Here is a 16294-nt window from a genome sequence, read left to right as displayed (position 1 = left end):
GGTTGGCTGAAGCTAGTCCCATGGCTAATCAGACAAAAAATGCAAACCCCATTCTCAGCTGAACTCTCTTCTAGGATTTCAGACTTTATCATGAAGCTAATTATGCCTTATTTTGTATTTAGTTGGGTCTCTTGGGTCTGGCTAGAGTGCGTAGTGGCATATATCCCAAGCCTTTGCCTGCTATCACCAAGTTTAAGACCAACTGTGTACAGTGGTACCTTGGTTGTCAAATGGCTTGGCTCCCGGACAAATTGGCTCCCCAATGCCGCAAACCCAGAAGTGAGTGTTCCGGTTTGCGAACGTTTTTTAGAAGCCAAATGTCTAACGTGGCTTCCCCAGCTTCTGATTGAGTGTAGAAAGCTCCTGTAGCCAACTGGAAGCTGCACCTTGGTTTTCGAATGGTTCCAGGAGTTGAACAGACTCCCAGAATGGATTAAGTTCAACAACCAAGGTACCACTGTATAGGAATCCCCACTGTGTTCACAGCAGGAAGGGCTTGGGTTCAACACTATAAAATCATCTGGTCAGTAGAGCCTCCCAGAATCAAGCACTGTCATAGTAGACACTCGGAGAAGTAGACTGCAGCTAGATCAGCTGTCGACTAAAGAGATTTATCATAATGTTAAAACAGGATTAGAATGTTCTAATCCCTGTTTAGCCATGAAAACCTACTGGGATGCTGTGACTTATCATGCAGCTGGACTAAGAAGTGCATCAGATTGCAAACATAAATTGTTTGAATTTATGGTGGTTTCTAAAGTGAAAGCTGGTGTGTTGAAGAAGCTATCACAGATGGTCTTTTGGATTCAGGAAACAGGAGTGTGTGTGTCAATTCACCTAAGTCTTTTGAGGTTGAGGCTATGCCTAGATTGTGTTCTTGATTGTACAGGATCTTTCACAGTGATGTAGGTTTTGGATGCATCAGCCTCGGTTTCCAGGGTATCTATATTCCAAGGAGTGTGATGCTGTTTATCTGGAAGAAGTCATTTGTGAGGCTGTTGAGGATAGCTGTGGGGCTTCGTATAGAGGTCGTTCTCAGGCGAAGTTACATTATCATTGCAGCAGAGCTGGAAACTGTGACAGAATTGCCAGATAAGCTCAGTGACCCTTACAAGTAAGCATTAAACCACTTTAAATATGCATCCATGTTGAGAGTTTGTACAAGTTTAACAGAATGAATTGTTACCAATGCAGTTGAACTAAAGTTTTTTCCTTGTGCAGAAACAGGACTGAGGGAAAGACCTCAATAACTTCTGTTGGGATTATCTTCTCTGGAAGTTTTCAAGGCCTTTCAGCTGCCATTAACCAAGTAGTATAAGTACAGGCCAGTATATTTCCCCCAAATAGACATTTGATGCTGATTTTGTGTTTCTCTGGCAATGTACAGTATTTGCAAAACTGTGTAACCTTGAACTAGCCATACTTTTAAGGGGTACAACATCAGAAAACTGAAAGGAAGGTATAGTGTAATAAAAATCCACTAAGTTAATGGACATGACTAAGTAGTTGAATACCACCTATACTGTTTTAGAGTAAGCCCACAATTTACGCACATTTAACTTGTGTGCATCCAGCTTTGTATGTGTGGCAAAAAATTTAAAAAAATAAAAGGGGGAGGGGTTCTGAGGAAAATGACCTTGGCAAACCACCTGCCATTGAACCCAGTGTGTTTTTGCTATACGTGATTTTGGCTTTTGGCACATTCCCCAGAGCGTAGCCCCACATAAGTTGCAGGCTTACTGTACTCATTCCCTCAAAAGATGAATACGAGGGTGTCCAAAAAGCTGCTTTCCCATCTGGTGGTAGATGATTCTAGGGCAGTGTGTGTGTGTGTGTGTGTGTGTGTATATATATATATATATATATATATATATATATATATATATATATATGTCTTTATATAGGTCTTTTTACAGTCTGGCACTTAATTTATTTTGCCCCTTTTGGTTTTTATGGTGTTTGCATTTGTGCTTACATTAAGACTGTTTTTGGTATGTAGAGGGTTTGGATTTTAGTTTAAAAATATAAAAACAAACAAACAGTTGAATTGTGTGTTTTATTCTAAAAGTAGGTGTGTAAACTGCCCAGAGGACTTAGTTTATCAGTAGTATAGAAATCTTACTACTGCAACTGTTCACATAGTATATGCATACAACAGTATCAAACTCTATAATAAACAATAGGATAAAAGGCTGGTTAAAAGCTTAATACCAGGGAGCAGGGAAGGCAGTTCCAAATAAGGCATCACCAGAATTCCTGGACAAATGGAAATGTCTTATTCCAAAGTCAGGATACTACCACCAAAAAGGTGCTGACCCTTCTGACTACATAACAGAGCTCCATTAAAGGCAGTGCATAGACAAGGGCATCTACAAAAGATCTCAATATCAGAGCAGGCTGGCATGGGAAGAAGTGTTCCTTTATGTATATGGGTCCCAAGGCTTTTAGGGTTTTAAAGTACAGTAACTTTGTGTTTGGAAGCAAATAGGCACCCAATTTAATTATTTCATAATAGATGTAATATGAACAGCACTCACTGACAAAGTGTTAAAGCTTCTGAGTCATTTCACCATATATAAAGTATGACACTAATCCAGTGTAATCCAGGTGGTAACTAGAGCTTGCTTCACTGTATCAAGACTGTCCCTGTCCAAGAGTGGGTTGACCAACAAAATCTGGTAAAAGATGCATTGACCTACCAAGGCCACTTAGGCTTCAGTTGACTGCTGGATCAAGAAGTACAGGCAGTGATCATTTTTCATGTGTTTGATTGGCATGTGACCGCTGATGCGCACAGTTTTTGACCCTGGGTGGGCTTATGTGCACTTCACCAATGTGCACAATGAGCTGGAATGCAACCCTTGTGCAAATGAGGAGTTGCCTGTATTTCCGAACTGCATGCCTCTTCCATGGTGTGTGTATGTGTGTGTGTTTTGTTATTGGAGAGCAGTTACAGTCTCCACCTATCATCCCTTCCATTGCCCCTCTATGACAAAGATATGTGGTATTGTTTCCAGGGAAGGAGAGTGATTGCCTTGGGGTAGTTTAGCTCCTATTATCCCTTCTGCTTTGTGCTGCATTTTTGTTGTGCTGGGACTGATGCATATGCCTCTGCATATGCAGCCTCCAGCAACAGTAACATGGGAATGAAAGCTTTAGAAACTGAAGACTCCAAGAGGAGTGAGGCTTTACATAAAATGTGCTACGTTGCACTTGCATACCTTTTCCGCAGAAGGGAAATGGAGTAATGTCTGTCTGTAGAGCCTAGGCCCACATCTTTTTTTCAAGCTCAGCAGCCCTTTCCAAGACATCCAACATTCACCAATTAATTCCATATGCTTATCTTCCCCCCTCTTTCCCATTCCGTCCTTTCCCCACCTCCTGTTTTAACTGGCTGCTGATTCTTAAGGTTTCTGCCCAATCCTTGATTTTTACTTGGAGTTGCTCTCTGTAAAAGTAGGAAGGACAGGAGGACAGTCTATACTGGTTCTAGCAACATGAAGAGATATAAATTATTATTTGATATATATGAAATTTAACAGATGCACTGAGTACTAAGGGGCTCTTGTTACAGGTAGGTAGCCGTGTTGGTCTGCCATAGTCAAAACAAAATAAAAAAATTCCTTCCAGTAGCACCTTAAAGACCAACTAAGTTAGTTCTTGGTATGAGCTTTCGTGTGCATGCACACTTCTTCAGATACACAGGGGCTCTTTGTTCCTTACACCAAAAGATAACACAGAGCCTAGGTTAAAAGAATCATATGAGACTTCCAGTAGTGTCTTAGTGACCAAGTTCTAAATAATCTGTTGACCCTCTATCAGGAATTATCTTTCCCATTAATTCTGTTAAATCTATCATAGCATTTGTATATCTAATCATGTTTTGGAGATGCTGGTCCATACCAGATGTTGACTAGAAGCTCTGTGATCATTGAATGATTTTTGGATTCATTAATTGATTGATTATTGCATTTATTCCTTATCTTTCCTTCAAGGAGCTCAAGGTGCTCAAGGTTCATCCCCTCCCCATTTTATCTTCACAACAACCCTGTAAGAAAGTTTAGGCTGAGAGATGATGACTGGCCCAAGGACAGCCAGCGCACACCATGGCAGAGTGAGGATTTGAATCCTGGTTTCCTGGGTCTTAGTCCAACACTCTAACCCTACACCACCCTGGCTCTTTTTATAAAGAACCACAACTTGCCTCTTTCTGTACACAATCCCTCATGTTATCATCTTTTGTTTTCCCATTCTTGCTTTGTGGCTATGATTTCTGTTGGGACTTTGTTTTTTGTCCTGTGCTTGAAGATTAGCAATACACCAGAACTATGGAAATGCCAGATTCCTAAAAATAATTTGTATGAAGTAAGGGTTTGTCCAGTTAAGTTGTAGAATCGAGTTGTGGTTGACCCTGACTTATTATTTGGATAGGTTATAACCCCCTAGAACAGGCTGTAGTACTGACACACATTCATCCTGGAACAAACTCTTCCTTCTCCTCTGTTTAATTAAAACTGTAAACGTTTGGGGACAGGGACCCTGCCGCTTCTGTGTTCTGTACAGTTTATTGTACACTGTTGAAGCTAAATGAGTAATAGTGACTTCAACCAAGCGGTAGATGTTTTGCATTGGCAAATACCAGAAAAACATCTCAAGGTTTGGTCATGGTTCCAAGGAGCCCCATTGAATGGAGAGTCAGTGTACTTCAATAAGTACATAAGTTCATGGAATCTTTCTGTATAAATGTTGGGGATAATGGCAAAATATTCCTCCTTGTTCTTACTGTATCTGGTCAGTATTATTGCTGGATTACAGTGAAGAGTGCTTCCAGCTACCTATTATTTGACGTGATTAGTAGTTCTTTGGTGACTGGCATGTAGACATGCTAGCATGCCAGACGTGTGAAAGTTGTACATTAAGTGCCACCCTGGGCTCCTTTGGGAGGAAGGGCAGGCTATAAATTTAATAAGTAAAGTGCCTCAATCTCAATACTTGTTACTGCTAGTTCTGGCAGGATCAGTATGAAGGTAGTTGGTGGGCAAAAAACAGCCATGGCAGAGAACAAAAAATGATAGTTACGAACTTCCATGACAACAGGTACCTCTTTTGTGCTGAGAAGCCTCACTGAGGAAAACTGCGTTTCATCCCACAAAACAAATTTTCTCTTGAATTTTACCCGTATGTTAAGACTTTTAATTCCCTAGAGGTTTTTTTAGCAAAATGAACAGAAACAAATATACAACAGTTGGTTGTGCTTCATGGTGATGATTATGAGTTGGTAGATAAACCTTGTGTATGATGCAGGTAGGGGGAAACTGAGCGCGCTGGAAACAGAAGGTTGGTTCAGAGAGATGGCATCCATCAAGGGCAGGGCAGCTTCTCAAGCCAGGCTATTCCAAAACTAGCTCATGTACCTTTGATGCTGAAGACACTTCCATATTTATAGACCTGTGGGTTAGTATCTGGAACCATTCAAGACTTCAAAATGCCTGGGGCCCAATTTCGTTAAGGTAGAAGGCCTGAATTGGGACTGAATAGTTAATAGGTTGGGGCTCTTTTGAGGGAGGGAGTTTGTTTCAAACCCACAGCTTTATTTATTTGTATTTGCTCTGATTCGCCTTCTATTCCAATGACTGTTGGTGAATTACAGCAACTGCAGAGCAGCACAACTTCCCCCCTAAAAGCATAACACTTTCCAAACATTTTAAAGTAAGACTCATTTTTAAAGTATGACTCATGGCCAGTGAATTAGTTTAAAGGAGCTACCTTTAAGCATACGTGAGCGCTGGAGATACTGATGAGAAGAGAAGGTTATTGAATTGCCATTTTCCATCCTGACATGTGAAAGGTGGTGAAAAGACTTCACATGTGCAGTAACTGAATGCTAGAGCCTCGTGGCCATTGAATTAGGTCATGCATTTCTTGAGGTGGGACAGAGTTGATTGCAACTTTTGTTTGTCAGGCAACAGATTGAACACAAAATTCCAATCAGAAAAACAGAACAAACTGCAACATTATCAACTGTGCACAGAGCAAATAAGAGTACATTTCTGCATTTCCCCCACATTTATTCCTTTTAAGAGACGTTGATTTTGTGATCACCAAATTTGATTTCTGAGCAGAAACCTGATGCAAACCTGTATATTTATGTGCCACTAGTATTTCAGGGGGTAGGGGCAACCTGGTGTAGCTGAAGCAGAAATGACTCGGATGCACTTATTTGGACAGCTTCTCCTTTCCAGTCTGTACTGCTGATACTATAACTGCAATATTTCAAATATTCATAGATACCTTCACTTACAGTTCTGTTAACTAAGAAGTCAAAGGTAAGGGAAGAATAATAACTGATTGGATTAACTTGAGTGATGCCCAACTGCCAAGATTCCACTTACATCATTATAGGCAGCATCAAAACTTTGTGAAGACTTGCACTGTTGCTTTATTGTTAGTTTACTACTGGAATTATACTGCAAAGTGCTTCTACCATGGTTTGAGGAGTTCAGGATTTTCCTTTAAAGACAAAATCCTAGTATATATGGCACATTGTTCCACCCCCCTCCCACTTGAGAAGATTGGATAAAACAAGGCAAAACTAAAATCCTAATTCAAATGATGGAAAGTATCTAACCATTTTAGTAATAGTTCTGCTTTAGTAGCACAGCAGTTAGCCAGCACTTTGCTGATGTGTAGGCAGAATGAAGACAAGTCAAACAAGATTGTCCATAGTAGAGATAAGTTGTTGGGGAAGGATAGTACGAACTGAAGAACTGAAAGAGAGAAATAGCCCATCTTAAGAATGCATCCTAACTTTCCATGTGGACATCTGGCTTACCTAGTAATCGCTAGTCAAATTTCCTTCTCTCCAAAAGAATAAAAACATAGCACCACCACTGTTGTTGCACCTCTTCTTAACAACGTCATGTTACATTTTGTGCATTAACTTCGACTATAGCTGCAAACCTTGATTTGTTGGGAGTGAGGTCCCCCATACATTCTCAGTGCTGCTTTGGTGTAGGAAAAAAAAAATCAGGTTTTTAGCAGAAATTGGCTGTAGAAAGAAATAGAAGAAGAAGAAGAGTTTGGATTTGATATCCCGCCTTTCACTCCCTTTAAGGAGTCTCAAAGCGGCTAACATTCTCCTTTTCCCCTTCTTCCCCCACAACAAACACTCTGTGAGGTGAGTGGGGCTGAGAGACTTCAAAGAAGTGTCACTAGCCCAAGGTCACCCAGCAGCTGCATGTGGAGGAGCGGACACGCGAACCCGGTTCCCCAGATTACGAGACTACCGCTCTTAACCACTACACCACATTGGCTCTCATACTGTGTAAGAAAGAAATAGAGTGTAAGGGCTTGTCCAGACTTGTGCTTGTTCCACTGCTTTCCTCTGGGAAAATCTGATATTTACCACTGAATCGGAGCAAACATCAATTTGGTTTTCTGGGACTGACGTTTGTTCCAGTTCAGTGCTAAAGAGCAGGTTTTCCTGGGGAAAGGGGTGGAGAAAATGGAAAATTTTAGGCATCGCAAAACTGCTTGGTCCCGTACTTTCTAGGCACAGGACAGCTGGAAGTGTAGATGAGACCTAAGTGTACTTGCAGACTGGTTAGAACAATCAAAACAATAAATAAACTATTTCCTTTACATTTTTTACTTAGAGTAAGATCACATTAATAGTAATAATAATTTTATTATTTATACCCCGCCCATCTGGCTGGGTTTCCCCAGCCACTCTGGACGGCTCCCAACAGAGGACTAAAAACAGAATAAAACTTCGAACATTAAACAATTCCCTAAACAGGGCTGCCTTCAGGTGTCTTCTAAAATTCAGATAGTTGTTTATTTCCTTGGCATCTGATGGCAGGGTGCCACTACCAAGAAGGCCCTCTGCATGGTTCCCTATAACCTCACTTCTCACAGTGAGGGAACCACCAGAAGGCCCTCGGAGCTGTAGCTCAGTGTCCGGGCTGAACGTTGGGGGGTGGAGACGCTCCTTCAGGTATATTGAGCCGAGGACATTTAGGGCTTTAAAGGTCAACACCAACACTTTGAATTGTGCTCAGAAACGTACTGGGAGCCAATGTAGGTCAGGTTTTTCCTCATAATTCTAAGCAAGGTGAAAGTGCTATGGAATGTATACTCTGTTGAAAATTGAAAGGTTTTTTTTGTTCCTTATTTTATTACTTTGAATGGAATATTGAGAGCACCATTACACTGTATGTATGCATTTGATGTGTGAAAGTATATAAATCTAATCGATCTACCAGCTATGTCTCAACATTTAGTTATTAGTTTTTTAGTTCAAATTGTAGAACAGTTGTGAGAAACCTGTGCCTCCCACTTCAGATATTGCTAGACATCATTTCCCATCATTCCTAACCATTGACCATGCTGGCTGAGGCTGGTGGGAGTGGCAGTTCAGCATCAGCTAGAGCAGTGTTTCCCAACCTTGGGCCTCCAGCTGTTTTTGGACTACAACTCCCATCATCCCTAGCTAGCAAGACCAGTGGTCAGGGATGATGGGAATTGTAGTTCAAAAACAGCTGGAGGCCCACGGTTGGGAAACACTGAGCTAGAGGACCACAGGTTTCCCACTCCTGCAGTGTAAACAAAAGGAAGTTGGGGGAGGGAAACCTGTTTCATATATAAGCTAGAAGATACCACTGAGACTGGCAGCTGGAAAACAATTAATTAATATTGGTGGCTTAGAAATGCAGAAGTCTGTTTTTCTTTTATTTGTAATTGTTAAACCTTAATAAATATTTTTTTAAAAAAATAGAAATGCAGAAGCAGCACTTTATGTGAAGGTAGAAAACATGGTGTTTTTGTCCTGTAGGGATTCAGTAAATAAAACTGGTCGTCATTGTGTAGGCTGTCTGTATGCCTTCTGTGCGCTGCTATCATTGAATGCCCTTCTCCTTCTCCCTGCTACAGGCATGCATGATCACATGACTCCCAGGGGACACTGGCCAGATATGCTAGTGTCAGAACAAATTTGGAATTCAGCCAGTGTCTGAATGACCTGGCGTTAGCTAGATGTATTCTGAATTTAACATAGTTTCATTTTGCCTAAAATGAGAGTTGCAGGCAATTTGATAATGCACAGAGAACGTTTCCTTAGTTCGTTTCAAGCCCTCTCCTGCTTCTGCATGTGTTCTTCTGCAATACTATTTTGTACAGTGGTTCCCTTTGGAGAAAACCAACAGTGATCCTCCGTGCTATGCTAAAGCACAATTTCCCTGTCTCTGGGTTATGTTTCTCAGTGTTGCAACAAGCTGCGCTGCTTCAGATCTGTGAGTAGGCATATTATTTGCATCTACACTGAGGATGCTTTATACAGCCTGCTGTATTTTTCGTAGTAGGTGTACGGATATGTATTTTCTAATATATGAAGGGCATTGCAAGTATGCAGTGAAGGATCGGATACGTTGGTTTCCTCGTCTCTTTTTCCTGCAAAATAGAAAACAATCTTGTTGTCTTTCATATGGTACAAACTACATGTTTGTTTTCCAACCCTGAAATTGATCTTTTTGTTGGGGAAAAGTAACTTATAAAGCAGTTCTGCAAATACAGTACAACCTAATCTCTCTAGGTTGCCAGAGGGAGGAATGTGAAAAATATCGGAGTTAAGCAGAGTGCAGTATAACTAAGGGCTAATGTGTGTTGCGGGAGGGGGTGGGGATCTTATGATGCAGCCTTTTTGGCATGGTTCCTCCTGGACTCCTTGCTTCTGGAAAACTAGCATGTTCATTAGAATAGCTGTAGTCCCCCTCTTTTTTCCTTTTATTGTGGAGAACTATTCAGACTGAAAGTCCTCTGCCATGTTGCTTGGTGACACAGTTCCAGAAGGGCTATACCATATGATGATAATTTAAAAAATCATCATCATATGGTATTACTGTTATTATTATATAGAATTGTAGAGTTGGCCATCTAGTCCAACCTTGCAATGTAGGAATCACAGCTAAAAAATCCATGACAAATCAGCAAACTATCGTATATCCTATTCTGTGTTGGTTTCAGCCAATTTTACCAGCATGGGAGTCAACATGTTTGCTTGTATCTTTCATGTGTGGCATTTTCTATGGTCCTCTCCAGCCGGGGAGGGTGTGGTACAAATAAAATTATTATTATTATTATTATTATTATTATTATTATTATTATTATATTGGACAGCTACTGCAGGTTTGCGGGGCCAAGTTTGCTTTTCCTTAGTTCCATAGGTGGCTGACGGTGCAATCCTACACATTTCTACTCAAAAGTTTCACTGAATTCAGTGGTCTGGCTCCTAAGTAAGTGGGTACAGGACTGCAGTTGGAGGCTTTTCTATTTCCTGACCATTATGTAGCTATCAGGGCCAGTGGATTTTTGCTATGGTCCATGAATTGGAGAGATGAGGCCTGCCTCTGATGTGGGCAAAGGCAAGATATGTCCTTGATTTTCTGCAAGGAGTTTTGTTCTCCTTTGACAAATGTTGACCCCAGTCTTATTTTTGGGTAAACTGATCCAATTTAAAAGTCTCTGTTCAAGAGATTTTTTGTCTTTCTATGTGGTTCAGATCTAAGGTAGAAGGATTTTAACTAACTGTCTAATCTGAATTTAAACCTTAACATCCTTTTTATGTTCTCTGTGCAGCAGAGTCATTGTAAATGACTCGTGCTAGGGCGGGAGCCTTTTAGAGTTGTCTCCTCACAACGTAGCATTAAATTCTGAAGAATACCTTGTGCATTCTCCTGATTTCAGTATGCGGACTCTAAGAAAACCTCTTTTTGTTCAAGAGTGCATGTTGGGTGATGGAAATCATGTGCTTGAGAAAGCTTCATCATCATTCTAAAGTGCTAGAACTCGGCTGATGTTCTCTGGGTGGCTTTTAGCGTATCTGTTTAATAGCTGTCAAACATCTAATACATCTGAAGCAGCATTTGTGGGAAAGTGCTACTAGAAGCCCAGTGCACTGGCATGGCAATCTCTGTGGGTTACCACAAATTGGGATGAATATAATTAATGCATTGTTTGAAAGTAGTGATGCTTATGATTAGGGGAGAGTGTTCTCAACGCTGCTGTTCATACCTTCCTCTCTTGGAAAAGCAGGCAAGGAGTGGCATTACAGTAAACTGGCACTGTGATTATGTGTTTGATTTCCATTTGGCATCTTCAAAGCCTTTATTTCTAAAATGTGTTCTGCTGTCTAGTCCAAAGGTTATATAGCTTGACAATAAAGCACAAGTGATCCATACAAAAGGTTCAGTAGCAGTTCTGTATCTCCAAGGAGGAGGGGAAAACTCCTGTTTTGACCTGCAATCGCTCTCCCAGGTGTGAGGTGTGGGCTACCCATGACCCTCTAAGTGTTTCTGGACTTCAGCTTCCATCATTCCTGACCACTAGCTATACTGGGTGGGAATGATGGGACTTGGAGCCCAAAGAACATCTCTACCCAAAGGCCACAGGTTCAGCTCCCCTGCTGTAAATATTACTGAGTTAGATGGGCCCAAAGTCTCAATTTAAGGCAGCTTCTTATTTCCTAGTGTTTCTGGAGAACCCCAGAATTTTTTAAAAAGATAAAATATGCCAAAATGCAAAACGTAAAAAGGTAAAAATTAAACATGCGTGCACAGAATCATTACAGTTAAGCAGTAATCTAGTAAGACCAGTACATTTTATAAAAACATGTAAAAATCTGCTAAAACCAAGCACTACCACATCAATTCAAATACCTACCTAACCTGAGGATTTTAAAAACGCTTTCTAAAGGTCAAGAGGGGTTCAGCCTTATGAGGCTTGACAGATAGAAGGTTCTACTGAGGCTCAGGCAGTTTTAAAAGGTTTGGTCAAATGTTAAGGTTTTGATTTGTTAGGACAGCAAAAACACTTCAATCATAAAAAACAAAATGTTTTTGTTTTGTTTGACTGCTGCTGTGAAGATTTTTGTTGTGAAATAATGAAGTCAACTTAACTAATGTTATTATTATTATTTTAAAGTTTTTATCTTTGGGTGTCATTCTGAAACTCCATTGTCAGCTTACACTAGCAAAACTAAAACTAAAAATAATTACCATATTTTAAACAAATTAATATAGATGGTGAAATTTTGTTTTATTTCTACTAAACAGAAGATCACACGGCACTCTCTGGTTCCCCAGCCAAACTGTTTGCAGGGTTAGGGGGTAAGCAGTCATTACAACTGCCCTTGCCGACAAGGATGCCTTAATGAGTAGTAGTGAGTTGACTCAGATGGCAGGGCACTTTATGCAGCAAATAGGTGGAGGTGCTCCTTAAGTAACCTCGAAACAATCTACCTTGAACTACAGTGAAGGAGGGATGGTCTGTACTAGTAAACAAAGAATGTATCAACTGATACCCATTCTAAAGTTTAATGAGATGTCGGGGTACAAATCTGCTGTAATATTCTGCAGTTTTATTTTCCTCTTTAAAAAAAAACAAACACAGCAACAAGAACAAGCTTTGTTCTGGTGCCATGAGTAAGAACCCAGTATTTCAGTTTGATAGAATGCTTCTCTTCAGTTAATAGGATTGTGGGGGGTCTCTTGAGCTTGACAACTTGATCTTATCACTTATTGTTACACATTAAACATGCTAAAGAAAATGTGTGCAGATGGTTTCCAGGAGACAAGATTGCTTGCTTCTTTGGGGAGTATATGTTCTTGTTGTTGAGGAATGAAAGAGAACTTATCTGGACCCTTGAAAGACTGTTCGTTGAAAGAGCTCTTTTTACGGATGGCATATTAAATGCTGTTTTCTTTTTCACTCGCAGGGTAACCAGGAGCCGACAGCCACTCCTGACACGATGGTCCAGCCATTCACAACAATCCCATTCCCACCTCCCCCACAGAATGGGATCCCCACAGAGTATGGCGTACCCCACACTCAGGACTATGCAGGCCAGACCAGCGAGCACAATCTGACAATCTACGGGAGTACACAGGCGCACGGAGAACAGAACACGAACACAGCCACCACACAGAATGGATCTCTTACGGTATGCGTAGCAAGGCTGAGCAGTGCAGCGTTATTTATTTCAGATGAGAATGCCTAATCTCTCGCATTTGTATTTTTCCCAAACTACATAGATAGGACTCTTGTGGCAAAAACTAGACATTCAGTCCGGCCGGTGGGTTGGGGAGTACCTTTGCATTCCAAGCTTTATTTTTAATTTCTCCCTATTTCCCTGGCAAAAGCTGTGATAACCAAAGAAGAGAATTCCTCCCAGCATTGGAAAGAGAACTGAGAAGGGCAGGTGTTTGTTATTCATCTGCAATCAATCATCAATCAATCAATCAATCAATCAATCAGTCCAGGCTGAATGAATTAAGAAGGTGACAGAAAAATCAAGCCAACTTGTTTTATTCTTAACTAGTTGACCTGTCCTCCAGTCCGCTTTCATGTGGCTGATGGGCCCTCATAATGGGGTCTTTTCACACCCTGCGCCCCCTCTCTGTATGGATCACGTTCTCTTGCAATCTCTCCCTTTGTGCAGTTTGCAGAGGCAGGATTGAATGCAGATGGGTCTGATTGGCATCAGTGTGAAAGGTGCCTTTATAACCAGTGTGGCTTGGACATGATGGGATCACGATACCCAAGTTTCTAGGTTAACTTACCTGCAAATGTGGGTGTCCAAACCCTTATTGCACCTAATCTGATGCAGCTCAGTTCCTCTCTGTCAGTACTGCTTGTTTCTATTAAGTAGGATAAAGGGAAGGAGGAGGTGAGGAAGATCCAATCTTCACTCAAAGGGACACAAGGAGACCTGTAAGCTCCTCTGTGTTTTGGTCTAACTTTAAATGGATCTTTTAAAAGAATGGACCACTGGATTTGGTGAGCAGACCTGCTGATTGTGGCTGCCTTTGGTTGTTAAGAATAGGACCATTTTAGGGGGAATTTCTAGAATGGGGTGGGGGAAATGAATCAGAATAGTTTGTTCCTCTGAATGACATAATGTGGCGAAGATTTGAAGGCAGCACCATGATGGAATTGAGAAATGGTGTTGTGGACAAGACTCTCGGACTGCCACAAAGCCATTTACTTTGTTCCCTTTTTGACATAATTCTGTAGTCTCGAACTGGGCAATATGCCTGCAGATTATCTAAACGAAAAGCTTTATCCATCTGTTAAGCCACTTGCTAAGTCTTAACTTCCTAATAAAGAGCATTATGGTGGGAATCTTGGGTGCAAAGGATGGATTTAATCTTTTAATGCTTTCAGTTTTCTTGTAACGTAGCTGGCTAATAGCACACACATAGCTCCCAAGTAAGTCCTGCATGAGTGCAGTCGCCTTGAATGGAAGGATATGATTGAAAATACCAGTTTGAGGTGTATAGAGATGCTTAGCATTAGGTAGCATTTTATCTTTGGTGAGCAGGTGGCATCATGGATCAGTACCTTAAAACATTGCTTAAAATAAAATAAAATTGCTTAAAATAAACAGTTGACTTGAAAAAGAAGGCATTTTGGCTCATAAGGTACTAAACTAACTTATTTAAACCTAATGCTCTTGTTGGAAGCCAAATCCTGATGCACTTAAAGTAGGGTAAAGCATTATTGGTCGCTATAACAAGTCCTGCCTAATGGTGTAGAGTCATACTATCTGCTCCCAAGCTTGAAAGTACAACACAGTCTTAGATCTTTTGCATGGAAATGCTTGATGTCTGCAGTGTGACAATGGAAGATATGAATCCTGCAAATGAAATGGGATCTCCTGTATACCGGTTCTGAGCTGCCTCTATGCGTTTATGTTGATTTCATCTTTGTCCAGACGTTTATTTAATTTAATACAATGAAGCAGGGAATGAATAATGGGAGCGTTGACCTTAGTCACCAGCTGCTGCCAAGCCTCCTGTTCCTCTTCCATATTAGGAGGCAATCTCAGTGTACTGCATGAAAGAGCACTGCGTCTCATCAGCTAATTCAACTGCTTAGAGAACTGGTGAGAGTGAGGATAGGGGCCTGCACATCTCAAGTGGTGAGCTGAGGTGATCAGAATGACAACCTTTAAAAAAGATGACCGTTCTCTTTTGGTGAAGTAGTGAGAGTCAAGCTTGTTGGGAGTCCACAAAGACAAGAAAAATGCTTGTTGGAGCCATCACTGAGCAGGGTAAAATATTCCTCCACAATGGAACAAGCATCCCCAAGGAGGTGTAGAATCTCACCCCCCCTACAGCATTGATAGTGCTGCTGTTTACAGCCAGTTTTGCACATTCTTTTGACCTATAAAACCTTAAACGGTTCAGGACTGCAATCATTAAAGGACTGCCACTCTCTATATGAACCTACCTGGACCCTGTTACCATCATCTGAGGCCTTTCTTAATGGACCTCCTACATGGGAACGGGGCTTTTCTGTGGTGGCTCCCTGTTTGTGGAATGCTCTCCCCAGGGAGACTCACCTAGTGCCTTCAGCCTGATGAGATCTCACCTACAAATTTTGCTGTAGGGGAGGGAGACCTCACAGAAAGTGAAGGCTCTGAGGGAGGCTTGTCTGAAATATCTCCATAAATTGTTAGGCTTTATTGTTTTGGCTCTTACATCTCATGGTTGTAATCAGTGCAATGTAGTGTGTGTAAACTGCACATGTGCAGGAAAGCTATTCGGGGGTGGGGTGTAGGTTTCCAGTTTTACCCTTTGGGATGATGGCATTGTTTCCTACCCTTTAGCCTAAGGCCTTGTCATGCTGACTGTTTTCCCTATGGCTGTTTTAAGCCAACCCCAAATAGAGAGAGAGTATCACAAGAAAACTACACATTAGGAAAACAGAATTTGCGCATGTCATTAATTCAGCCTGACATTCGTGTCGGTCTCTCTAGTAATGTTTGGACCCTTGGAATGGAAATTGGCATAGTCCCTGTATATCCTGTGACTGCTATACCTGGCACTGGGGGAAATCCTTCTTCTGGAAACACCATAACTGTTCCTTAGCTGCCTGCCAAATCATATTTATCGGAAAAACAATGGAGTAGGTGAGATATATGATGGATCGCCAAGTCTGTAGCCTCGTAACTGGTTGAATTTCTGCTTGGTTTTTGAGCCATGAGCCCATCAATCCCACTGGAAGGATCTTTTATATGCAGATCTAGGTTTCAGGCACAAGTAGTAGAGCAGATCTCAAAAAGAATATTATTGCAGCTTCCCTTGCTTCATATTTTTTATCACATGATGTAGGGTTGTGGCTTTCAGGTTTAATGCCTCTTCAGCAATCTTTGCTTTGGAATTGCTCTGCCAGGGACAAGTCAGCTTTAATTATTTTTAAGAATGTGGGACAATTTATCTCCATTGGTAGAAAAAAC

The 16294-nt window shown here is 41.1% G+C and overlaps 1 protein-coding gene across 25 annotated transcripts in view; it reads left to right on the top strand.

Annotated features, from left to right (window-relative positions):
- Positions 1 to 16294, top strand: part of RBFOX2 (RNA binding fox-1 homolog 2) — a gene marked incomplete at its 5' end in the record, with an annotated part of 173195 nt that overhangs the window by 93494 nt on the left and 63407 nt on the right. For all 25 annotated transcript variants that reach the window (XR_014160931.1, XR_014160932.1, XR_014160933.1 and 22 more), the window contains one exon: positions 12770 to 12994. Coding sequence is in view for 21 of the 25 variants with exons in the window: in XM_081879507.1 (XP_081735633.1) it covers positions 12770 to 12994 (225 nt within the window). The remainder of the gene's footprint in view (positions 1 to 12769; positions 12995 to 16294) is intronic.

This window comes from Podarcis erhardii (genome assembly GCF_964252035.2).
Source record: "Podarcis erhardii genome assembly, chromosome: 10".
Classification (NCBI taxonomy): domain Eukaryota; kingdom Metazoa; phylum Chordata; class Lepidosauria; order Squamata; family Lacertidae; genus Podarcis; species Podarcis erhardii.
This window is presented reverse-complemented; position numbering and strand designations above follow the sequence as displayed.